This window comes from Sciurus vulgaris, assembly GCF_902686455.1.
Source record: "Sciurus vulgaris genome assembly, chromosome: 8".
Classification (NCBI taxonomy): Eukaryota; Metazoa; Chordata; class Mammalia; order Rodentia; family Sciuridae; genus Sciurus; species Sciurus vulgaris.
Genome location: NC_136468.1, coordinates 38,771,263 through 38,797,432, shown reverse-complemented (window position 1 = coordinate 38,797,432; position 26,170 = coordinate 38,771,263). Strand labels below are relative to the sequence as shown.

General features: G+C 35.1%; 1 protein-coding gene across 3 annotated transcripts in view; it reads left to right on the top strand.

Annotated features, from left to right (window-relative positions):
* Window positions 1-26,170, top strand: part of LOC306667351 (forkhead box protein P2-like) — a gene marked incomplete at its 3' end in the record, with an annotated part of 513,568 nt that overhangs the window by 336,183 nt on the left and 151,215 nt on the right. For 2 of the 3 annotated variants that reach the window (XM_079149854.1, XM_079149855.1), the window contains exon 5: window positions 13,742-13,816. The exons of the other annotated variant lie outside the window; for it this stretch is intronic. In XM_079149854.1, coding sequence (XP_079005980.1) covers window positions 13,742-13,816 — 75 coding nt within the window. The remainder of the gene's footprint in view (window positions 1-13,741; window positions 13,817-26,170) is intronic. 3 annotated transcript variants of the gene reach the window in all.

Genomic DNA, 26,170 nt, shown 5'->3' with positions numbered 1-26,170 from the left:
GTGGATAAGAAAGTTCAGTGTAAAGGGGGACTAAGTAATCAGTGATGTACAGAAATCATATTTCTCATGTTTTCATTTCTTTTTTAATCCCTTTTTTCTCTTATGTAACAAAGATCCTGAAGCATTTGTGATTTTGTTCTTTGATAGTATTTATTCAGCTTTCTCATTTCACAGAATACGAAATTGAGGCTTACAGAGGTTAAATTGCATTGTCTAAGTTCATGTAGCTGGCAGTTTGAGCTGAGCTGTGAATTCAGTCTAATTCCAAATCATAGACCTTTCACTCTTTTATCATTGATAATATACAGCCTCCTAATTGCTAGTCAAAAACATCTCAAATTTTTAATTATGAGATCTAAATAAGGAGGATGACAAGGTAATAAATGTCAATACTACTTTTCCTTGAGTATCTTCACTGTAGGGAATCCAGGTATATTGATCTGTGGTTAAGATAGAACCATGATTCTTGAGGGAAAGATAGTGGACACAGGGACACTCCCATGAGGGTGGTGGTCTCCATCATCACTACCATTAGAAGATTCCAGTGTCATGACACTGACTCCTTTTATTCCTGTGTTTCTTATACTCTACCATCCCCAACTGTTGGGCAACAATGATGAGAAGCAATGGAACTTAGTAATGAAGTTAGATGTTCACCTTGCAATGTGTTCAATAAGCTTTTGATATGAAAGATAAAGTGAGCAGCTGTGATGGACCTCCCCTGGAGTTTTCTTGGCATCATGAGAGTTCTCATGTCACATGCTAAGAGATTTTTCTGTTGGAAAGAGCTATTTTTTAAATCATTGTTCCTCTCCTGCCATATTTTCTCTCTACCTCTCAAAAAAAGTAAAGAGAGGGAAGAGGTTGACAGACACCAAATCATAATTAGAGATGCCAACAACAAGTTAAGCTTCTGCATGTACAACTTTTAGTGTCTATTCCTCATTAAAGAGTCTGTCATTTACCATTATTGGCAAGAAAAGGAGCTGCCACTGAGACCAACAGCAGATGAAAAGTAGCTAATCCAAAGCCTACTGCTGCTTCCCCTGCAGGGATCAGAAGAGGGACTGCCACATCCTCCACTCCCCTCATGCATTCCTAGGGGTGACCATGATCTGAATTGCTCCCCCCTAAGGAGTAAAGCTTACAGTAAAAGTGATGCTGGTACTTTGTGAATTTGGAAAAATTAATAGCATGAGACTGTTTTGTAATGATATATAACAAACATAGCAGTAAATCATCATGCTTCATTCATTAAATCAAGTCCTTATCTAATAATACATTCCCATGGACAAGATCACCAAAAGGTAATTATTGTAAAGGCCTTGCCCAGCCCGCAGTCTCCAAGGATAGCTAGGGTGAGTGCCTCTGTGAAAGCTCAATGCATCTGTAAGCAAAGCAAGAGTGCTCCATCCCCTTCCTTTCACTCACTGGTATTTCTGAGTGGATAGGTGACAAATGTATTTCAGAAATACTTTGAATAAGAGTTTGTTCTAGTTAAATGTATCTCTATACGATTATCAACTCAGCTTATATTTCTGCTAAGAAAAAAAATCATATCTTCATATGTCCTTTTTTGCTTTTTAAAGGAAAAACCTCCAAAATAAGTTGAATTCTACCCAGTATATCCAGTCTATTACTATACTGTTTTATTCTGCACATTAAATTATTTTCCTTTGTATTGTTTTGTGGTGATTTTAGTTTTTCAACTCCTCATATTAACATATGAATAAACTTTTGCATTTAAGAAAAAAGCACTTTTTGCTTTAAAAAATATACATTGCCTACCCTAAATTCTTGGACTCAAACACTGTATTCATACATTCTCAAGCAATGAGTCAAGGTGAAAAATCTCAGGTTGATGTTGCTTCCAGTATTTTGATTTGAAATATGCAGAATATATACTTACTTAGAGATTGGAAGCTCTTATAATATGTTATGCCAGCCATCCCGAAAGCCATTTCAATAGATTCTGTACCCTGGCATTTGTTTTAGAAATAATTGCATGCAAATGTGGTTTAACATCTGTACTATGTCTCTTAATCCTAACCAGGCATTTTCCATTAGATGTAGTCTGAAAATCACATTAAGAAAAATATATCAGCTGTGAAATTATATTCTGAATGCCCCAAATAGCAAAGGAAGGGACAATATCCAGTTAAATTTACTTCAGTGTCCCCTTTTCTTGAACCCCAAATTTTAAATATTCGTTTCACTTCTCTTCAGTGCTAACTTTACAAAACTGAGCTGAGATCATTTGTTTTCCAAATTTCCTTATTTAGTTTGCAAAACTTTCTTGAAAATGAATATATATTCTTATATTATCTTACCATGTGCTTAGTAGTACAAAATTTAAGCTTATTTTTGTCCCTCTAGTAGACATGCAATTCAAGTTAAATTTTAGTACTCTCCATTCTGAAAAGCAGAATTCTCCAAGAATTTTGATACTGAGCTGACTTTAAATATGCCATAGTATATTTAATAATTTAAAGTACTTTTTAGAATACTTAGGAAATTTGGAAAAGAATATTAAGGAATAAAACACCCGAAGACCACGGTAAAGCAACTGAACAGAAGAAGGAGGGAGGTGTGCAGGGACACACAGTTTCTTCTTGCCTTCATGAAGATTTCCAAGAATATCTGTGTCACTCTGCCCTGGGCACAGCTATTTCTTCAGGATGACACTAACAGGACTTGAAATACCTGAGAAATATTTTTATGTATTTGCCCTTCAATTATCCTTAAGGAGAAATGGCAGGTGGTGTACATTTCTAATAATGAGAAAGTAGAAGTGCAGAAAGGTTAGTTTGCTGTACTTAGAGTCCTTGAAAACCTGACTTCTCTTCCTGTCTCCATCCCTGCCACCTTCCACTAGAACTCTTTCCTCTGACCTTGTAGGACTGAGTGGGGGTCTCTGATTGCTTCCGGGAAATACACCTCCAAGCGTTCTCATAGACCTCTCTTAGGGTCATGACATTCCCTGCTCCACCCTCCCCACCCCCCATTTGTGTACTACTGTCCATTATTATCACATCGTCTAAAAAGCCTTTTATTTCTTACCTGCCATACAAGTACCTTCCTCTCTTCTAATACCTGAAAGTACATCTGTCAGTGCATGTACTGTTACACCCATCACTAGCAGTTTGTCCTCCTAATTTATCCATACATTCTTGGGGTTAGTGACTTCTCTTGACTTTGAATTTCAGTTCTTAACAAATGAATGGTGATGTATAGTAGCATCCATGGAAGTGAGATGGCAATGGACACATATGTCCATTTTATCTATTCAGTAATGATTGCCTACTTAAAATTTTTGTCTCCTACTCTCCAGATGTTCATGAGAAATTCATCTTCCTGTTTGTTTCTTGAAGAGCTTAAAATATTCTCTTGAACAAAGCAAACATGCATACGACGAGTAAGCCAAAACACGATAGTGCCCCAGTGCTCTGGAGGAATATCTCATGCCAGAAGTGTCTGTTGACGGCTCCCTTCACTCCGTTCCAGAATATAATCACTACCTCACTTGTGGCAGCACTACGTGCATCCTTTGTTTTCACTGCCTTTAGGAACATGAAAGATACTTGATTACCATCCCTGGAGATTCATGTTGTCGCTCTAGTTGGTGAACAGGTGTAGGTAGTTCCTCCCCCAAGACAGCAGCCAGGTCAGCTGCCCCTCCTTGAGTTCAGCCTTACCTGTGGAGACAGCCCGGCTCTCTGGGTGAGAGGTGTCCGTGTCCTTTCTATTCTTGGCTCTTCTGCTGAGATTTCTAACAAGGGTGCCAATTAGTGCCAGTTATGATGGCAGCTTTCTGAAGTGAATAAGAAGGGATTGACTAAAAACAGGGTGAAAGATCTGACTCTGACACTGTTACATTCTGTAATCTTTGTTAATTCCTCAACAATTTTAAAATGTCTTTAAAAATCTCATTTTAAAAATAATTAAACATTTTAGTAACGTCAGTGGGTTAATTGATTAATATACAAACACTTTAAAATTTTAAGTCCTCCAGTTACTTATGATGTCTGCATTGGAATAAAAACTGTTCATTGTTGTTATTTATCTAGCCTTTCTTTTCTTAAAAAATAAAACTATCTCTGTGTTTATTTGTATATGTGTATTTGTGTATGTACTTGTCTGTATGTGGTACTGGGGATTGAACCCAAAGCTCTCTACCATGGAGGTACATCCACAGCACTCTTTATTCTTATTCTTATTCTTATTCTTATTCTTATTTTGAGGCAGGGTCTTGCTAAGTTTCCCATGATGGCCTCAAACTTGTGATCCTCCCGCTTTAGCCTTTGTAGTAGCTTGGATTTCAGGTGTGTGCCATGGCACCTGGCAAAATTTATTTCCTTTTAAAAGAAATTTATAATCTATTGAAAAAGGAAAAGTGATTGAGTATACAGTCTCAAATTATGACTCAAATTTTAAAATGCTAATATCCATCAATGATGAATACATGAATATATTGTGCCACTGCTGATATTTTGTATTTAGCCTCTTTTATTTTTGCCATTATATCCATACCACAATGTGCTTTACATAATATAGAGTCTGACTATTCAAGCTGACATTTTAGTGAGGGAAAAAGAAGTATTCATAAAACTGAAATTATAACAATCTGTGATTATATCACTTAAATTTGCCAACAGTGACAGATCCTGACTTTCATGCTTATCTTCAGTCTGTTCCATAAAAATGGATTGTAATAAGAAATTTGCTCCAAAACTTATTTTTAAAGCTGTTGTTTAATTCTGATTTTAGCAATATGATCATTGATTGAGATATGTTAACATCACCTAGTTAGTTTGTATTTGTGTTTTGGATCACAGAAATCGGCATATGACTTTAAAAAGTGGATATAGGGTTACTTACAAAATACAAGGGGAAGTTAAACAAAAGCCTTGTCTCAGAAAGGACAGCAAGCAGAGCAGGAGGCCTGGAGTCACTGACACTGGAATCTAGTTCCTGCAGGAAGGAGTCTGTTTTGCCTTATGTCACCCACTCGTTCTCCAGTGAGTCCAGCAGTGTATATGTGATGGGGAGCAGGCTGAGTATACTCTCTAAAGGAAAACACTGCTACCAAAGAGAGGAATAGAAGGTGGGTAGGCAAAGTCTTCTGTTGTAACACTCAGCTGGTTGGCTGCTAGACTGAACCCTGATTTTCCTCTTAAAGAATTTAACTCTTTCAACACTAAGGAGACTGAAAACAACAGAGAACTGCAAGGAAACAATGTGTGCATGAAGTTACATGACTTCGTACAACTCTGCCTCCGTCTATGAAATTTACCAATTTAAGTAAATTTTCAATTTAAATAAATACAATACTAACTATATTTTTTGCATAATTCCTTCTTTTTATAAAAAAAATTTTTTTTGTATTTGTAGATGGACAACATGCCTTTATTTTAATTGCTTATTTTTATGTGATGCTAAGGATTGAACTCAGTGCCTCACACATGCCAGGCAAGTGCTCTGCCACTGGGCTATAGCCCCAACCCCCATAATTCCTTCCTTAAGGAAATAGTAATCGATTTTGTAAATTTGGATTTTCATGTTGGCTTTTTATTAAAACCATTGAATGGCACCGTTTTGGTTTGTTGATTACCAGGTAAGAAATTATGTTATCTTTAAAAATGTGCACAGATCTGTATAGAAAGTGAACATAAATTTTACACACTTTCAAAAATCATTTGGTCACAATATTAGCTTGGACCCGTTCATTAAAATCATTTTGAGTTGGATTCTGAGCATAAGCAATCTTCTCTCTTGATTCCCACACACTCTTTATGTATTAATACATATGTATTAGTTATAGGTGGACACAATACCCTTATTTTACTTTTATGTTGTGCTGAGGATCGAACCCAGGGCCTCGTGTGTGCCAGGGGAGCGATCTACCACTGAGCCACAATCCCAGCCCATCCCCCCTGCCACACACACTCTCTTTACTACCACTCTCACCACCTGGACTTCTCCCTGATCCATCTGCATTCTGTGATGGATGATGGTATCAGACACACACTCTTCTGTATCATCCTCTCTGATCCTGCGGCGGCACTTGCTCTTATATTTTCCGAATCATTGCTTTTCTTACTCCTACTTCCAAAGAAGCTACTACATTTTCCTATGGAAAAACCACAATATCAGACCATGTTGATTGTGACTTGGGCTTAACCTCCTTCACTGTTCAGCAGTCATTTTGCTGGTCCCAGAACACCTTCCTCTACCTCTCCAGCTTTCACTGCATCCTTGAAGCGCCTACCTCACACTTGTTCCCTTTATTCTCAGTTATTTGCCTCCTACTTTAAAAGAAACATAAAGGCCACCAGGCAGGAACTCCCTCTGCCTTTCTTGTATCTTTTCCTAAAACGGAGAGGCATTTCTAATTATACATTTTTGCCTCTCAATTGCATCTTCTCTACCTACCCTTTCTCAGGGTGTTGTCCTGTCAGCTGTACATTTGCATTTCTATACCTTCAAAGTTCCCAGTCTTTAAAAGCAAAAACACTCATCACTAGTCCTTCTCCTTTGCTTCCTCATTCAACTTTGGAAAACTCGTTTATATATGAACTTCCTTTTCTTCCTAAGTATATTGTGGTTCTGTTTCTGGCCTTCTTAACTTTCTGGAATAGTCCTGTTGACTATCACTGACAGACTCAAGAGAGTTGCATTCAATTCTCATCCTTCTGGACCCTTTCAAAAATATTTGAGATTTTCAGTGCCAGTCCTCTGACCATTCCTTTTTCTGCCTTTTGTTGGCTTTTCTCATCTTCTGTCCATGTTTTCTGTTCAGCCTATCAGTAGTGCTACACTCCGGCTGCATATTATCATTACTTGGCATGCATATTAAAAAAAAAAAAAAAATCCTCCTCTCCCCACCTGTCCGAGGAGGCGGAGCCAACCTCAGCATACCTCGAGCTCCTGGGAACACTGAAACACTGAGCCCCAGTGCAAGCCTAGAACTCCTGCTTCAGATGATCTTGCCCTCAGAAATTTCCTACTCACGGTATCACCACCATCGTGTAAGTGGAGATCCTCAGGTCTCCATATCGCCCCACCACCTGAACTTCAGGCCTGAGTATGCAAAGGTCAGCTAGAAACAGTACATTGATGTCCTGCCCTCACCACTCATTTTCAAATGAAGCACATTCTATCCCGTTCCTTCCACATTTTCCCTGTATCCTTTCAGTCCACTCTTACTGTCCCTTATTCTTCATGCCTCATGCAGTCACTCATTAGTTCTCAAATCCTCTGAAATTGGCCTTTTCTCATATTGAGTGTCCTCTCATTCCACCACTACTGCTTTGACTCATGCTGTAACTGTCTGGGGAATCTTTAGGCCGCCAGCCAGTAGCAGTCTGAACTCACAACTTCATGCTTTCCACTTATCCCCTTTAAAAAGATCTGCAAATCCTCTTCCCATCAGGACATAACAGAAATTCACTGTCTGATGTGCAGAACTCTTCGTAGTTCTGCTCCTTCCAGCCTTACCCCACAGAGATGCTCCCCATCTCTTCCTTCCTCCTGCCATACCGGAACCGTCACATTTCTTGGGCACAATCCTAAACCCTTTGGATTCTCCCTCTCTTCCTTTTCACTCCCCTCCCCCCCCCGCAAATAATTAATTTCAACTCTTTCTTTGAGAGTCAGGTAAAAATGCCTTCTCTCTGTGTGGTCAAAATGTTCTTTTTATTTTTTCAACAACAGAATTCTCTCAATTTCAAGGGTTCTTAAATTGTGAACCACTGGTAGAGTTCAGGAGGCCTATGAACTTGAATGAATGAAAAAAGTATTCTCTTTTTCACATCTAATAGAAACAATGTTTTATTGTGTGATGAATGAGGACAAAAACCCCAGTAGTAAGATTAGTAGTATCTACAAGGTTGTCACCAGTAGAAATTGTAGATGTTTTCATATCTCATCACAGTTGGCAAAAGTATCTAGAAATGTTATGTAGGCTCATTACTACTTAAAATTATACTGGTTCTTAAACCTGCCACTGTGTGTTGTAAACTAATACATTAATAAGGAAGCACACTTATTAATAGTTCACAATTGTGGTTTCTAAACATTTTGAAAACCAAATCTCAATTGATTTCCTTTTTAATCCCTTTTATATATAAATGTGCAAGTACATTTTATTCTGAGAAGGTTATTTTCGATTTTACTGAATTGCCAAAGGGATTGAGGATCCAAAAACAAAGAAACAAAGACAGTCCCTAAAAATGGCACTTATTTTCTTGTATCCCAGTTAACAAGTTGTTTTTCCTCACTCTCTGGAGGCAGAGACAATTTTTATTCCCCTTTATATCCACGTGGCTAATATAGTTTGTAGCACATAGTAGTTACTGGAAAATGTTGACTAACTGAATAATAGATTAAAAGAATAAAAAAAAAAAAAAAAATCACCTGTCAAGCAAATATCCTGAATAGAGCCCAAAGTAAGATCGGAGATGCTATAAGAGACGGTCGCCAAGATCCTTGTTAACTTCTTGTACCTGGGTCCTATCCCAGATATTTGAATCTGAATTTCTAGGCATGTAGCCCTGGATCTTCAGTCATAGACGTTTGCTGGAGCTTGGCCTGGTGGCACAGGCCTGTAATCCCAGCAGTTCAGTAGGCTGAGGCAGGAGGAAAAGCCAGCCTCCGCAACTTAGTAAGGCCCATAAGCAACTCAGTAAGACTCTGTCTCTAAATAAATCACATAAAAGGGCTGAGGATGTGACTCAGTAGTTAAGTGCCCCTGTGTTCGATCCTCAGTACCAAAAACAAACAAATTTTTAAAAAGTTTGCTAAAGTTCGAGACCCTGTACAATAGAATATGTACTGCACATTGGCCTTTAAATAAACAAATGAATACATACATACATACATACATAAAAGCATGTCTTTTAACAAATAATTTCTACTTCCTGGACTTCATTTTCCTCCTCTGAAAAATGATTCTTTAATAGCTGCAGCATGTTCTTCTCAATTATAAGGGTTTTGGAGTCTATCTGCACCTCAGAAGGAAGTAAGGCGAGTCTAACTCCTTCAAAATGAAGAGTGAAAATGCTTTGGATATGTGCCCATATTGATTTAGTTCTCTGGGGTACAGGGTCCCTGCTTCTTGTTGACTGACTCCAAACAATATACCAAACCATTCTGATCCTCGTGGCTTATGAAATACTCAGCTGATGTTTTCCAGACACCAGTTCTCTTTTGTTCACCTCCTCTGTCAGACCTAGGCAGTTTTAATGTTTTTCTCCAATAGTCTGGGGAAGGATGAAGTAGTGTGGATTTGCAAAGCCAACATGTGTCATCCTGTTATGACCCCAGGGCCATAATATCTCTGGGGACAATATCCATCAGATATGATTAATAGTCTAAAACAGACAACCAAATCAACAAACAAAACAGTTGGAGTGAAGAAAGGCCAATCAGCCTTTTTTTTTTTTTTTTTTTTTTGCTGTAGTTTTAAAACTTTGATTTGTTTTATGTAAATTTTTCTTAATTTTATACCTTCAGAGTGGAAGGTATAAAAATTTATCTGCGATGCAGATAAAATTTTTTTAAAAAATTTTAAAAATATTTTTCTCATGTTGGTAGGGTTTTATTTCATTCATTTATTTATATGTGGTGCTGAGAATCGAACCCAGTGCCTTACACATGCTAGGCATGTGGCTCTGCCACCGAACCACAACCCCAGCTCCTCAGATAAAATTTTAAGACAAATATTTTAATCATTTGTGAAAGAAGAATTTGAGCACTCTTTCAGCCAACCAAAAAAAAAAAAAAAAGAATTATAACTTAAAACATTTTCATTTGTAAAGGTCAATATATAAAAATTCCCATTATTCTATAATAAAAATACTTCTTTCAACTTTGCAAGATATATTCTTTTTCTTACAATTCACTATGCTTTGCATCTGGATGCAAATATACCCACCCACATAAGCTTCTTGCTTTGTTGCACCAGCTTTCTAAAGAGAAAAAAAATATTTCTTCATTCATGTGTAAGAGACTCTGATTTGGATTGTGAAGTATACTGATAGATTGAAAGTTATTTAAATACAGATGCAATGTCTTGTGCATTTTTTGCATCCTGTACAGTATGTTGTATTTTTTTTATATAGTAGGAATTCAGTAATCTTTATTTGAAAAAAATTTATTGCTGTCCTGAGGAATCAATGATAGCTAATAAATATTAAGTATATAACTGACAAATGTTAAACTAAAGAGTGACTGCACTATTCTAAGGACTTTACAATTCTATATATTTAATAACTCTGTGATAGCGTTGTATGTCACTCCCCTTGTAAAGAGATTGGTCAAGCGAAGCTAACTCTCTTGGTCAAGGTCATTATCACTAGTAAGCATCCAGTCAGGATCTGAACCCTGGCAGACTGTCTCCAGAGCCAGTATTCTTATTTTCCAAAACTACATGGCTTACTCTTTATTGTTTTAACAGAAAATTATGATGAGCCATTTTTAACTGAAGAATAGATTCCTTTCTGAAGTTTAATGTTGAAAACCCATTCCAGTACATTGCCCTGGCCTTCTCACTATTAAAAGGTTCTTTGGTGCTTATTTGAAACAGATGCAAACACTTAAAGCATCCATTTGCATTGTGTTTCCCTGTGATTTGCTGGACCATGTCAGGTTGCCTTCAGGAGACTCATTTCTAAGTGACTGACTTCATTGGTCTTGCTGCTCCTTTACAAACCTGCAACTTCATGGGTCTGCTAAAGCTGGTTGTTCAGAGGTTTATTAGCATCTTGTGCCAACATTCTGTCTCTGCCTGTTTGAGAAAGATTTAGGACAGTTATGAGAAGAAACTGGGTGGGTTTTTCAAAGCACAATTTTTTTAACCAAACCTGTTGGCAAGACATGATGACGGGCTAATGGCCGTGCAAAGTTTATTTTCACGTACTTCTAACTCCAGGAATTATTCATTGGGAATTACTTAAAAGCCTTTGCCTTCCAAATGTCCTGCTTTTCTTCTAAGTTATTGTTCTTCAGTAAACTTAAGATTCAGTTGACCTTCCTTTTTCAACATTTTGGTTTTTAACTATTTTTATTGCTTGCTCAACTCTTGTGATTGTTTAACTGTTGTATCGTATAAGTTTGCATGCAAAATGATAAGGACAGGAAAATGTGACCATGAACCCACAGCATGGGCAGGTCTATGTCTCTCGTCCCTAAGGATAGATTAATGACAGTATCATTTTAGTGGGCTTTATTAGTCTCTCTAGTAATAAGAATGATTTGGCATGAGTGTTTTGGTTAATCACAGATTCTGATTAATAAAATAAGACATATCATGGGGTTTTGGAGAATCAAAAATAATGAAAATATACTTGTACCAATCAAAACATAATATAATCTCTTTTTTGATGATGCAGAATATTCTTCAGAATCTTGCTTCATGTGATGGTTATCTCCATGTTCATTGGTTAAAATTATATTTGGGAAATGTTTGAGGAAACAATTAAAGAAGATATGTTTGGATTATACTTAGATTTACTGAAATTATGTTTCTGAGTCATTTGAGCTAAGAATAGGGAGCGTTCTCTCTCACAGTGAAGCCTTAGGCTATTCCATTCCAGAGCTCCAAAACTGTAGAAGAAAGCTAGAGAAAACCTCCTGACTATAATGAAATCCTTCTGGTACTTTGGCACCTATATCCTTTAAATGGTAATTATACCCTCTAATTTTATCATATCTTTTGTGTATCTTTATCATCATACGTTGTCTCAAAATCTGGTCATGTAGTCCTAAAGGGCTGACTCTCTCTGTATCTTCCCTTCTCACCTATTACGAAGACAAATATCAGTATCTCAACATGTTTTGTTAATTTCTGAGACATGGATTATAATATTGTTTTTAACTTGGATGCTCTTAAGAGAGTTTAAAGTGATGTTGCTTATTTACAGAGCTTAATTTTCAACATTAAATATAAATAGTGCCAGTGGCTTTGGAGTTCCTGTGACAGTCACCTATTTTGGGTTTTGTGTTGATGAATGTCTATCGGAGAGTTGTTGTTGTTGTTTCTGTTTATTGTGATGGCATGGAGTAACCTTTTATCTCTAAGGATGCTTATGACCTTGTTGAATAGCAGTCCAAAATTTGTGTAGCTTGTTTTGATTTTAACCAAAGTTACAGCTGCCTAGCTGTAAAGCAGTCAGTTTCTCTTATTATGACTAGTTCTTCAACTTGTACTGTTTTAAATTGCCTGCAATTAGCATATTTCAACCTTATTTTTAGGTTTAAATTGCAGTGTGAGAGTGTACTCTCCTCTTAGCTAATTAGTGCTATCAAGGAACAGTAGGTTACCTCATTAGTACCATGTGCATTTAATTAAAGAAGAGAAAATTGGAGTTAACCTCATAGTTAATATTTTCACAGAGTGCTACAATGCCAACACCTTCAATTGGAGTCACACCCCTGTGTATCTAATTATGCACTGGTGCCAAATAAGGTTAGTAAGGGTACTACAAGGCTGTTGACAAAATAATTTAGATGAAAATGTGTTTGTTGGATTCTGACAGTAAAATATAACTTGAACATTTCCCCCCAGTCCCTATCTGCCAGCATCAGGTGACATACTTCTTCACAAGAAAGAGAAGGAAGGGGATATTTTGGAAGCCATTTTTCCCGTCTGAATTAATGTTGCTCTTATCTTGAAGAAAACAGCATATAGTCATGTAAAGCATATACAATCCGTTTCTTAAACAGAGCCCCTGAACTTCAGAGATGTATTTGAAAAGAATTATTTATAAGATGTAATATTTACATGCATCAAACCACTACAAATACTCCCTGACACCCGTACCACGTCCCCCCTTGCTTTTCTTCTTTCCTGGTATAGTTATAATTTCCCTTGTGTATCTTGTGAATGGGGATCATCCTTTCATATCATACATGAAGTCTAAGAATGTGTTGTCACATGGTCTATTCAAATGCAGTGTAATCCTTTTGCCCTTCAGACAAAATCTTTGAAATGTCTAATGCTACTTAGGTAAAAAATGACATTCCATGTCATTTATCAATAAATAATCACTTTGCTTTTACAGATAAAAATGCAAACTATACATTTGAGTATATAGAGTAGTTTTCAATGCAAATGGCAAAATTCAACAGGTTTTAACAGATATTATGGAGTACAGCTCTATAGTTTTAGGTGAATTTTAATCACAACAATTGTACTATAATAATGCGTAGCCAAGACTGTTTAGTCAAAGAAATTATTAGGATTATTCTCACATTTCATGGCAAGAAACGTTTATATTCATTGGTATTGGTTGTGATTGGCTAAAAGTCAGAGGGTAGCTTTTTCAAAATTATATGGAGATAATTAAGTTTTAATTACAAACAGTATTCCATACTCTAAAATCACAGTGCCATTTAAATCTATGGGAGTATTTATGATTATTGAATATAATTTTAATTTAAAAGTGGTAACTGAGTTTCCTAAGACAGCATCATGATAATCAGTGAATTGTTTTCTCATTGGTTAATTCATTGTGATTCAGCTATTCAACTTCACATTGTCAAATGATTTCAGTTTTTAAAATCTGTGCTAGTATTAACTGTGAGGAAAAGATGGACTAGTCTTTCCTATGTTGATCTACCACAACAATAATTCCCCAAAAGATGATTTTTTAAAATGATAATGTACATTATTAGCATAAGCCTTGAGACTGAAAAGAAAAAGAAAAAGAAGCCAACTCCTGATTCTCTTTGTTTAATCTAGGAATTGCTTCCAGAAACAAAATTATGTGTCTGTGGCCACTCTTCTGGTGATGGGCATCCTCACAACACATTTGCAGTAAGTTACATTGGGCAAATAGAAATTTAGCTACTATACACAAGGCCATGGACCCAATCCCACTAAACAGATAATCTCTGATTTTCTATAATCAATCCCTTCCATGGGTGCAGATAATCAAGAGACAGCTAATGTTAAGATACAAATGCAATTGGTTGGTTTTCTGTCACTTCTTGTGTTCTCATTTCAATTATGTTTCATCAAATATACAGTTCACAGTCTCTGTGAGTTGACACTAAAGTTCACCTAATTATATAATATAAAGTCTGTAGCACTGATACACTTTTCTTGAACTTTTAGGACTAATTTGATGAAAGTACTGATATGCAGAAATATAATGAGTACAGATTATGATTTGATCCTATACATATTTTAGGAAAGAGTTGTTGTTCCCTATTCTGCAAGTTGCATATAAGTATGCCAAAGCTTATGTGTGTGTATTTTGCCACTAGAGTGAATCCTGTCTCTTTGAACTATAATATTCAATGAAAATTGCTTTTGTGACCCAATTTACATACCCATTAGCCTTAGAAATGAACAATAATCCTGAAGTGTCCATTCAAGAATCTTTAAATAGAACAACTTCATGCTTCTATTTAGCATGAATACTACCTATATTCTCAGGAAATTTCTAAATATGTACAGTCATATATCTTAATATATAGAATTTTTACTTGTTTCCATATGAGTTGATGTACTTATTTTGTTTCAGAGGGAAGAGGACTCCTGAATTGACTCATTCAAAATTTATATTTTACTACCCTATGCATAATGTTTCTTAATTGTATTTGATAGAATATAACACAATTAAGACTCTTTTAAACAAATAATCATTGTTTTTCATCATTAATGGAAAAAAATCTAATCTCATATCATAGTTTTTAAAATGATATTTTTTTGTTAAAAGTAGTGTCAAATTAATGTGGGGTATTATTTATGGAAGATATGAAATTTTTAAAATGTCAAAAGTTGGTGTAGAGGATTGATAATAAATTTTGTATATGGAGGTTCTGTGATGATCTGAAATCATCTGGTTTGAGGTCTTACTCATTTTAATCCTAAAGTGTTTGGCCCTCCTGAGCATTCTTTGTAATAATATTTGAAAAACAATGGCAAGAATTAAAAAGTAGTGATGAGTTTTGTTGAATTGATGTAACTAAATTTATGTGAAAGGCTAAAACAATCTGAATTTCTAAGTATTCTTTAGTTTAAAGGAAGATAAATTTAAGGTACTTCAGACATAATTATATACTTAAACTTAATAAAGAAGATTAATCCAAAAATACACTTTAAAAATAGTACAGTAAAAATAGGACAGTACTCCTCTAATTGGTAATAATTTTCCTAAAAGAATTCCAATGGAAAAATTGTTTCTATTAGACCAAAGTGTGAGCTGGCTTAACTACTAACCGTGTTTGTTCTTTATCTAAAATTATTTCTACCATTAAAAAATATTCTATTGAAGGGAAAAGAAATATATGTCATCAGATCTTTATGTTTCACTGATATATTTTCAGAATAAAACGTGATATGAAGAAAGGAAGTGGTTCACCCAGGGACCATAAAACTAACTCCTCAAGGGCAGGGCTCCATTTGTAGTCCCAGTTTGTGATCCCTAGTGTTTTGGTCTACCCTAAGGTGTCCACGTTGTTCTTGCTGCCTTGAGTGCTGCACTGGAGTGTGAGGTTGTGCCATTTGTCTGTCACCACATTTAGTGTCTGAGATGGAAAAGGTCCTAGAGGTGCTGGTGATGGTTCCTGTGGCTAGTGAGGGAGGAGGAGCAGGGCATTGGAACACACCAGGGGCTCACTGTCTCTGCGGGGTGCTGAACTCTGTGCCTCACATTAGTCACCAAGCCACTTCTCGGCTTTACAACTCAAGGGAAACATTAAGTAGATGCTTATTTTCCTTTATTGATTGCATTAGTTATAAACTTTCTGCAAGCTAAAACAGCTATATAATGGGATTTAAAATCAAGAAACAAACTAAAACAAACACTATCTATTATTCATAGTTGACAATTCCTATGTGATGGGCATGGTTCTCTTTTAATATTCATTAAATTTTAAAAGTATCAATATCCTGGAGTGGTACTCTACTAAGTATGGTGCACCATAGGGTTTCTTTTGGACTAAGAGGAGAAAAACTGTGGAAGGATGGAAGAGGGGAACCTGAAGCTAGCCACTGTCCTTTGACATCTTTGTGACTGACATTCACAATTGTGAATTGCAATTCTTCTCAAATTTTTAAGGGGCCTTATATATGTCCTTTCAAGGGGTTAATTTAACATCATAGATATCATTTCCACAGTTCTTCAACTTTCACAAATAAAATCCTGACATTTTCAGGCATGTTTTTCAATTAGCAAATTAATTTTTGCTCCTCCCCATACCTACTTCACTTAAAAAGTAACAATCCATTTAGTTTATTATGAAGACTGAAATAAAGTACCATAAATTGGGAGGGGAGGGGAAAGCCACCATACCAAATGTAAAGCCCAAATTACCGTAAAGAAGTAAACAGTACATGTTTGAAATTAAACACATGGGGACAGCTCTTCATGGCATCATCCTCCTGCACGTATTAACTGTATCACATGACTAGCAAAATATGCGATACAAATATATTTCATGGGGCATTCTTTCTGGCAGTTTGGTTTATTAGTAACCATCAGATATTAGCCACCCTCTGAATACTGTGCCTTTCTAGCATCACAGTGCTGAACAGTAGCAATATTTTATGTACCCACTAAGCATTCTGTTTGCTGTGTCTGTACCAATTCATTGTAGTACTGGGCAGTGACTGAACCCACTTATATCACCTCTACCAGAACATTGTAATCTTAAATTCTGTCTACTTGTTGTATTTAAGTATTTGGGATCCATGGTTTGTGTTTTTAATATTCTAAGAAACAGTATAATATCCTTCTTACAATTTTAGTTTCTTCAGAAAAATCATTACTTTCTGGTCTTAAATGAAAAGAATTTGAGAGTAAGAGGGCTTCATTGTGGGAGATTACTTTCCAATGCTTGTTTTTCACATTCTATCTTTTCAAATGGTGTCTTCTAAAACTAATCTGAAAAATATCTTCACTTATTTTTCCTTTTTTTTTTTTTTTTTTTTTTTTTTTTTTTTTTTTTTCATTCAGTACCAGGGTTTAAACCCAAGGGCACTCAATCCCTGAGCCACACTTATCCCCATCCCCATCCCTTTTTAAATTTTTTTAAAAAATTTTGAGACAGAGTCTCACTAAATTATTCAGGGTCTCACTGTTTCTGAGGCTGACTTTGAACTCATAATCCTCCTGCCTCAGTTTCCTGAGTAGCTGGGATTATAGGCATATGGTACTGTGCCAGGCTTCTTTTAATTTTCTTTCAAACATTCATGCTAGGAGGACACATGCCACTCCTTTTTGATGGATCTTTCTGGTATATCTAATATCCTTATGAATGGCTTATGGTCAATATCCTGAATTTCACAGTCTTTGACTTCCCTACTACACTAGTAACCCAGGTAAACTCACTATTACATAACTAGACCCTGTTGACACCTCATCTGTCCAAGTGACTCGTTAACACCTACTTGCAGATAATCTTATTGTTAGTCTTGCCTACAGTTTCTTACACCTAAATGCATACTGTTTTACTTAGCAGTCTGCCTGTTAGCTCTCAGTGCTAAGGCAATTATGTTGACTGCTTAGGGTTTTGTCTTACTTTTAAGCCCTTTAGCATTGTATCAAATGAATCTTCTGATTAATGAAATATGTTAGACCTATAAACTTGACTGGCTTTGGTCCAGTTAGTGGGTTTATATCCCATTCAAATTAAGTTTCAGCAATCACATTTGATCTTTCCACTACTAGTTTTGACTCCATTGCTATTGCTCCTGAATGTTTCTTTTGATGGGGATTGTGAAGACTTAAGAAGCTCGTTTTTATGTTTCAAAATCATTGTTCTCTTTGGGCTTTACTTAAATTGTACCCTGCTCCCAGTAATCTATCCTGTGGATTCTGGAGTTACTGGATTGAATATTGGGCAAATTAATTGTCCTCATACCCTCATTTGTACTTTTAGAACAATAATACTATTTACCTATAGGGTGACATTGGGAATTAAATCTGATATCCCTGAAAAGTTCTTAGTCTGATAACTAACACATAATTAAGTATGCAGTAGACGTCCAGTCTATGGTAGCACCAATATACTCTAGTTTGGCAATTCTATTTGAAATAAATTAAAATATGTATTTAAAATTAACACTAAAGGAAGCAGTGGACATTGTTCCCTAGGTCAAGGCTAAGACAGATGGCCATGTTTCCAACTGAGTGGAAATTATATTCATTAATCTGAGTTGAACTCTGACTTATTCACTCACAAAAATCATTGTTGTTCACATGCTTTGTGACTTTTCAAATGAAAGATAGCTAAGTGGAAGAGTCAGAAACCTGCCTAACCATACTTAAATGATGTCCTCTTGGCAGCCAGAGGAACTGTGACATGATTGTCAGTATCCAGCTAGGGTACAGGAAGATATTACAGCTACATTGGAGCTTTGTATGGTAATGCCAGATACAACTGGTGTTTTCTTCCTTCCTCTAATACAAATGCATTGGCAGAGGGTAGCCAGACGTTAAAATAGATTATTACTCACTAGAAGTACTAATAGTCTCATCAAACTTGATGGACACAATTAACCAGGGAAATATATTGATTTTTTTTCCTGAAGTGGTCTGTATTTAAAGATTTAACTCTTTCATTTGTAATAAGATATGTAGTATAGATTTGATTTTATTATGAAGCAGTATAAATTATATTTGTTATTCTATCATGATTATTTTTAAGTAGCTTTTATTGACTATTGTGATGGCATTGGTACTTTAATTCTTCAGTAAGAAATAAACCTTCACATAATAAAATATTTCAAACACATTTTTGCTGCTTTTATTAATATCCTAAACATATAGTGTAGTGACCATGTTTAAGTCTATTATAAAAACCTTCCAGATGCTTCATCTGGAACAGAATAAATGCTTCTGTTTTTAAAACCTTGTCTGACATTTGTATGCAACTTCTTGATTAATCTTTCTCTTTCCTGGTATAATTCCAGATATTAGTAATTGTCCTTACACACCTCACTCATCTGGGATGTAACTCTCTGGGTTCAGTTCATTCTGGAGACCTCTCCTGAGTGATTGCCTCTCACCTTCTATTTTATTGCAATATTTGAGATTGCCATGAATTCTCTTGATGTTGACTCCAAGAAGGACTGATAGCAGAGCTTTTTCAATGGAAGCTGCTCTTTGAAATTTATAATGAATAATTTACTCCCCTTGATGATTCACCAAAGCATTAGTATGACAGAAATCAGTGGCTGATGAAAGGATTATTTATTTAGTTATCTGGTTTTGTTGTTGTTAATATATTTTTCATCAAATAAATTGATACACACACTTGAATATGTCTGTGGCAATAATGTGAATTTATGGTACCTATTAGGACAGACTGTATTTTTCCTTTCACATTTTAAAGTTATTTGTAATGAGCTGTTATTGGTAGTCTCTACACATATGATACATAGTCTGCATTAACTTCTAATAGTTCACTCTATAATTCTTCCATATTTCTAAACATCATTTAAGAAAATGTACATTCTTTATTATTTGTATTTTTGTCCCTTGTATATTTTCATATTATCTTATTTAAGTATACTAATAACCCAAAGGAGCAGAAAACAAGTCATCTTAGTTTATAAATCTTCCTGACTTTTGCATGCACACACACAAATATACATATATACACATATCTAAATGATCTTTTATATAAAATAATGTGCATGCATTTTTATTGAGCCTATTTGCAATTCGTTTCTGTTTATTTTGTTAAAGTTAAATTTTTTGCATTCATAATTTTCATTAAGCAAATGAATTGTTTGCTATGCACAGGGTTAACAAATTATGAAATCAATTTTTTTTACAGACACAGTTCATGTAGCCAGTAAACATTTCTCAACAACTGGATTTTTCATATAATTTCGGTACATGGAATGTCAGTTTAAGCAGTACATAATTTCGTTGATGTAAAAACTTAAACCTAAATCTTCATGTTGTATTTTAAATCATTAGTTGGTGGAGTTTGCAAAGTTTACTAATACCAAAATTCTGTTACACAATAATTGTGTAATGTATCATAGAACTTAGAAGAAGTTACAGTGAAAAAACCACTTTCAATTACTCACATTCCTCATCATAATGATAATGAACTGTGCAAATAGATTCACACTATTGATTAGATAATGAATAAAATATTGCACCAAGTTAAGGATTTCAAGTTAGAACTTTTTTTCGTTTTAGGATCAAGAAACAGTTTAAAAATGCCCAGGCTCTCACAAACATGTTGCTAGCTTCTTTTTTGTGAAGTCCTGGTTTCTTTTCCTCAGATACCTCCTGTTCTTTCTTGAGAAAGGTTCCATGAGATATTTTACCATATTGGCAGAAATAATCTACCCTTCAAATCCAGAGTATTAGTTATAACATCACACTCCAGAACACAGAACTTGTATATTTAATATTTTAAGAGCAACACTATAATAATCCTAATCTTACTTACTCTCAATTTTAATTTAGAATTTATAAAATATTTAATCTGGTTTAAAACAGACAATAAAAGAATGAGAGAAACAGAACATCAGAAGAGGTTACAGTAAAGGGAAGGCATTAAGCAAACATTTAGGAGATAGTTTCTCCTTTCATTACCAGAATTCATAAATTTGCACATGGTAGAGGGAGGAAATGTTGCCAATTTCCTGTTATCGGAATTTGACAAACTTAAAGGTTTAGGGATTTAAAATTTCTAGACCACCATTCACAAATATTTTCTGTTGCAGAGTTAATATAAAATTAAAATAAAGGAAATAAATCAGAATGATAAAGGTACTGTTGTTTTATTCCCTACTTCTTCTAAATCCTTATTACCTATAAGTTGTACATCTCTTGTACTCTCATATATTGAGGCTAAAATACTGCACAGTGTGCTTTTTTGGGGGGAGGAGGTCAGGTCTACCTTTCTCTATACATTACCTGAGTAGTCACTCTGCTGTTTTGGAAGGGTTTTTGTTCTGTAACTGCATTGACAAAATAAAGAGGATAAAATGTATTACAAACAAACGTTGTCATCTTTCATGGACTGATGAAATTATGAAGCTAAAATGGGCCGTATTGTTCAACTAATTCAACTCCTTTATGTTACAATTGAGAATACAATGTTAAAGAAGTGAACTGACTTCCTCCACATTGCTCCATTATTTACGAAGATCAAGGGCAGCTATTGATGAACTAACCATTCTTTAGTCTTGATACATGGCTCATATATATTACTTTTGTCAGATTAATTTTAATTTAATATATATTTCAAATAAGGAACTCACAACTCACCCATTTCTCCCAAACATTGCTAACTACATTTAGCTAAGAAACAGTTTTGAGAACGAGAGAGATTCTGTGAAATCTCTCTGGAAATTACCATACAGACCACTAACTACTTCTGGTTTGACAAGAATACTTCTAAGATCTTGATCAGATCAATACAATGGCTTTATAAGGTGAGGGTTAAAGAAAGCAAATTCAAGGGTCTTATACAATTTTTTCAGAAATATTTTAGAGTGAATCGTGAAGTTCTAGACTTGCTTACTGCTTAAATTATGTTATTAGGACTTCACATAGGGAGAAAAAAAAGACTTATTTTTTAAAGCCATATAACTAATCCAAATTTAGCCTAATGATTTCAGATCTTAATCCTTTATAATAATTTTCCCTTTATTTAGATCACATGGTCAAAAGAGTTCAGTAGTTCTATAAAGAGGGGGAAAAAAAAGAGGAATTATTCATTTCCTAGCTTTTCAGAGTGCCCGTTAAATATCCCTCACATAAATATTATGTCTTATACATTGAAGATAAGTTGTTTGTGGGTCTACTGATCATGAAATATAAGAAAATGAAGTAAAGCAATACTTTCAAGTCTGATATTGAAATATGAAATAGTGTGTGAAGCCCAGGATGGATTTTTGATTGACCAGAAAAAAAAACTAAGTCCATAGCATACAAATTTTATCCTATAAAATAGATTCATATACTTGTTATGAATTGATTACTTTAGAAATTAGTAAATATTACTCATTTCAATATTCAAAGATTAAATATTCTATTGAGAAATTGTGGTTCTAGATAAATCCTAAAAGTATCTGGAATGATTATTTCTATCATTGTTAATTAGCACCTACAGTTTTATTATTTTTAAAATTTTTTAGTTCTTGATGGACCTTTATTTTATTCATTTATTTATATGCAGAGCTAAGAATCAAATCCAGTGCCTCACACACATGAGGCAAGCACTGTACCACTGAGCCACAACCTCATCCCCTAGTTTTGTTATTGATGCCATCACAAGATAGATGACTCCTCTTGTTCCTCTTTCTCTTAAGGTATATGGTCTGTATATGGTCTTCAGTGGTTGCTCAATTTCTGCAGAATAAATCTTGAACAATTTAAGCCTTTCTGTATCACCGCCTCTTCCAATAAAAAAAATAAATAAATACTGGGTTTTTGTTTTTTTCCCAGCCTTAGCCATTATTATTTCACAAACAAAATATTGAATCCTGACTGATCTATTTCTTTTAACACAGTGTACTCCATCTTTTAAAATCCCTCTGTAACCACTAGTAATGCAAGGCACAGTTCAATTACTGTCCCACAGACTGGTTTTCAACAATGCAGTCCACACTGATTAACCCTTCTTTGGATTTTGCACATGTATAACTTATTTAATTCACACTTTTGAAATTCTTCTTACATACTCCCCTGATACTCAGTACCATTTAGCTCATTTTCATTGAACATCTATGTATAACTTGCAAGACTAAGCAAACTTTTCAGTATAATGATAATTAATATCCTGCATTTTAGAAATTTAGACTGTGGAGATGAAAAAATCTGTAATTTAGGACTGAAAAATTCTATGTAAACTGTAAATACAGATTTAATCGTTTTACTCAGAAATTGGGGATAAGTAGATGGGAGAGGATTATTTGAGATCACATTTCACAAAGAAATATTAGTATACATAATACCTGAATATTTAATACCAAAATTTAAGGTTTTGAATGCTTTTCATAAGGACCTTACATATTCTATGAAGTTTCAAACAAAGAAGTAGATGTAAAATAACCAGAGCATCCTATTGAAAGATGTCTTTGGGAATAGTAAGAGATGATTGAAATGAGAAAAGATAATGGAGTCTGTGTGTCCAGATTAGGAAATGTTGTCAAAAAAAAAAAAAAAAAAAAAAAGAATCAACAAGCAATAATGATGTTCTTAACTAGGGGATGGACAGGGTAAGGAAGTAAAAAGAGTTAAGGAAGAAATAGAGGATACTGAAATACCTGGAATGGTATACCTGGTTCTTTATATTTGGCTGATTGGGATCCTAGTGTTATCTAGAACTCAGGCAGAATAGGAGGTTTAATTATAGCAGTAGAAAGCTGAAGGCGAAAAGTTTTGTTTGAAAAGTGAAGTATTCCACTCAGAGTTGAGTGGAAGATGATGCATTTTTGTAAGTCATATCATGTTCAGGAGACTAGAGTCACGTAATTTTTTTTTTTTTTTTTTTTTTTTTTTTTTGCGGTTCTGGGGATTGAACCCACGGCCTTGTTGCTTGCAAGGCAGGCACTCTACAGACTGAGTTATCTCCCCAGCCCAGAGTCACATAATTTTAAAGGAGATCATGAAAAGGAAAATGGCACAGAGAAGTCAGAAGACAAGAGGTTGTATAAGGGAAGAAAGAACCAGTAAAGATTATGCACTGCATAGAACAGTAGAGAAGCAGGAGCCAGCAATCAAAGAACAATAGAAGGCATGCATGCACAGTTGCAAATACCTTTTAAGCCTTTTTAAATTAAGCTTTTTTATTTTTTCAGAACAGTTTTAGGTTCACAGCCAAATCAAGATAAAAATACGGGGGTTTCCTATGCGTTCGCTCCCAAGCAGCCTCTCCCATCAGCAACATGCCCACCAGAGTGGTGTCTTTGTTGCCACTGTTGAATGTGCCAACCCCTTGTCATCACCCATAGTCCATAGTTTACATTAGGGTTCACTTCGGTGCTGTGTGTTATATGGCTTTGAACAAAGGTGAAATTACATGCACCCACCGCTGTAGTACCATAGAGAGTATTTTCACTCCCCTAAGAAGCATTTTGTCCTCTGCCTATTTATCCCTCTCTTCTCTCTATACCTTGACATTCACTCTGGAGGAGATTATTTCAAAGCTAGGAGTGGTTGGCATCCTCTTAGACTACAGTGTGTTGTTAGGACTGTAGAATAAGACTGAAAGTCATCAGGTTTGGTAACAGTATTTTCATCAGAATATACCCAGTGCCAGGGGCTCACGTGGTAACTGAGAAGGGTTTCTGTAGACATGATGAGTAGTCTACACTAGTCTTTTGGGGAAATTCTAATAAGGGCAAAGATAATGGGATTGTGGATAGATAGGAAGATAAAACTGAGGAAAGTCTAGGGAGGGTGCAAGAATGGAAATGAAAAGATTAAAATGCAATAGGGAAGAGAAGAAAGAGTTGAAACAAGATCACAATCAAGAAAGAATAGAGGGCAATGGATCAAGGCATGGATGGAAGTAATTCATCTCTAAAAGGAACAGAACCCCAGTTCATTGAATTGGGTAGGAATTTGATGAGGAAACTTGGATTACTTCCTCTTTATGTTATTTACTAATTCTGTGTATACCTGTGATTACTACTTCCCTTCTCCCCAGTGACATGATATCAAATTCTGAACTCTATATTGAATTTTAGGAATTGCTAATTATATGACAAACCATGTGAAAGGGGGGAGGGTGTGCTTATGGTTGCTAAATGTTCTAGATGTGACAGCATTATTCTCTCCATCTTTGTTCTACTTGATGATGTTATTAGCTAAAAGAACAACTACACAGAGTTCAAACTTAGAAACTACTTTCACAGAAAGATTCTAATAACAGCATATAGCTCAGTTGGTAGTATGCTTGCCTTGCATGTACAAGGCCCTGGGTTCAATTCCTGGCACCACCAAAAAAAAAAAAAAAAAAAAAAAATTCTAATAACACAATTGCAACGTGCATGGAGTTTCCCTCACACGGTTGGTTAAGATGGATCTGTATAAGTCTGAAGAACATCAATTATTTTGTGAAACGTTTAGATACATTAGGAGTTTGAACTTTTTAAGTAATTGGTTAATTTTTTTGTAATTAATAAAAGTTTTCACTTTTTATAAAAACCTTTTAGTGAAAGCAGAACATGTAACCTGACTGAAATGTATGCAGAAATATTATGATAGTCTCTTTTTCACCATATTGTCAGTTTTAACTTTAAAGAGCAATCCAATAAACCAACCAATGAAACTACTCTCAGACATACTATATTTAGTACTAGGGATATGACGATATGACGAAGTAATGTCTTTTTTTAAAATATTATTTTAGTTGTCAGTGGACCTTTATTTATTTATTTATTTATACATGGTGCTGAGGATCAAACTCAGTCCCTCACACATGCTAGGCAAGTGCTCTAACACTGAGTCACAACCCCAGCCCCAAGAAACATCTTTAAACAGAAACCATTCTCTTCTTTCTTCTCATAAAATTGGAACTTAAAGTTTTAAAAGCCCAAAACAAACAAATGAATAACAAAAGACAAAGAGGAACCTTGCCCTTGGCGACCTTGGTGGAGCAGCCCTCCTTCATCACTCTGTGTAAGACATCTGTCATTTCTGGACCTCACTCCTCTTTTTTAATTTTTTTCCATTTCCACATATATTTTGTAATAAACTTATTTACACATATGTGCATGCATATATAAAAACTGTTAGGATTTTAAAAATATTTTTATGGGTGCATTACATACATACATAACAGGAGGATTCAATACACTGTACTGGTACCTTTTCAACCATCTCAGTCCACGTTTTAATTGTACCGTGTCCAGGTAATTGCCAAGAGTCAACTGCTGGGCTTTATTCTAAACTTTCTCACCTGTAAATCTGCACTAGTCCACCTTTCCCAGGGAATGGCCTGAAAGTATATATTTACTCTAATTTGATGACTGGAAATAGTAAATTATGCTTCTTAGAAAAAGAGTTGCCTGCTCACAGCAGATAATATTTGTGTCTTGCAAAGTGGACCTCAAATAGTAGAATTTCAGAAATTGGTGATTTACTTAATACCCTCCAAAGATGTTAATTTACATATTACTCTACATATATTTCTGTGACTTCTGAGTAAGTAGTTCTTACATGATTTTTACTGAAAATAATCC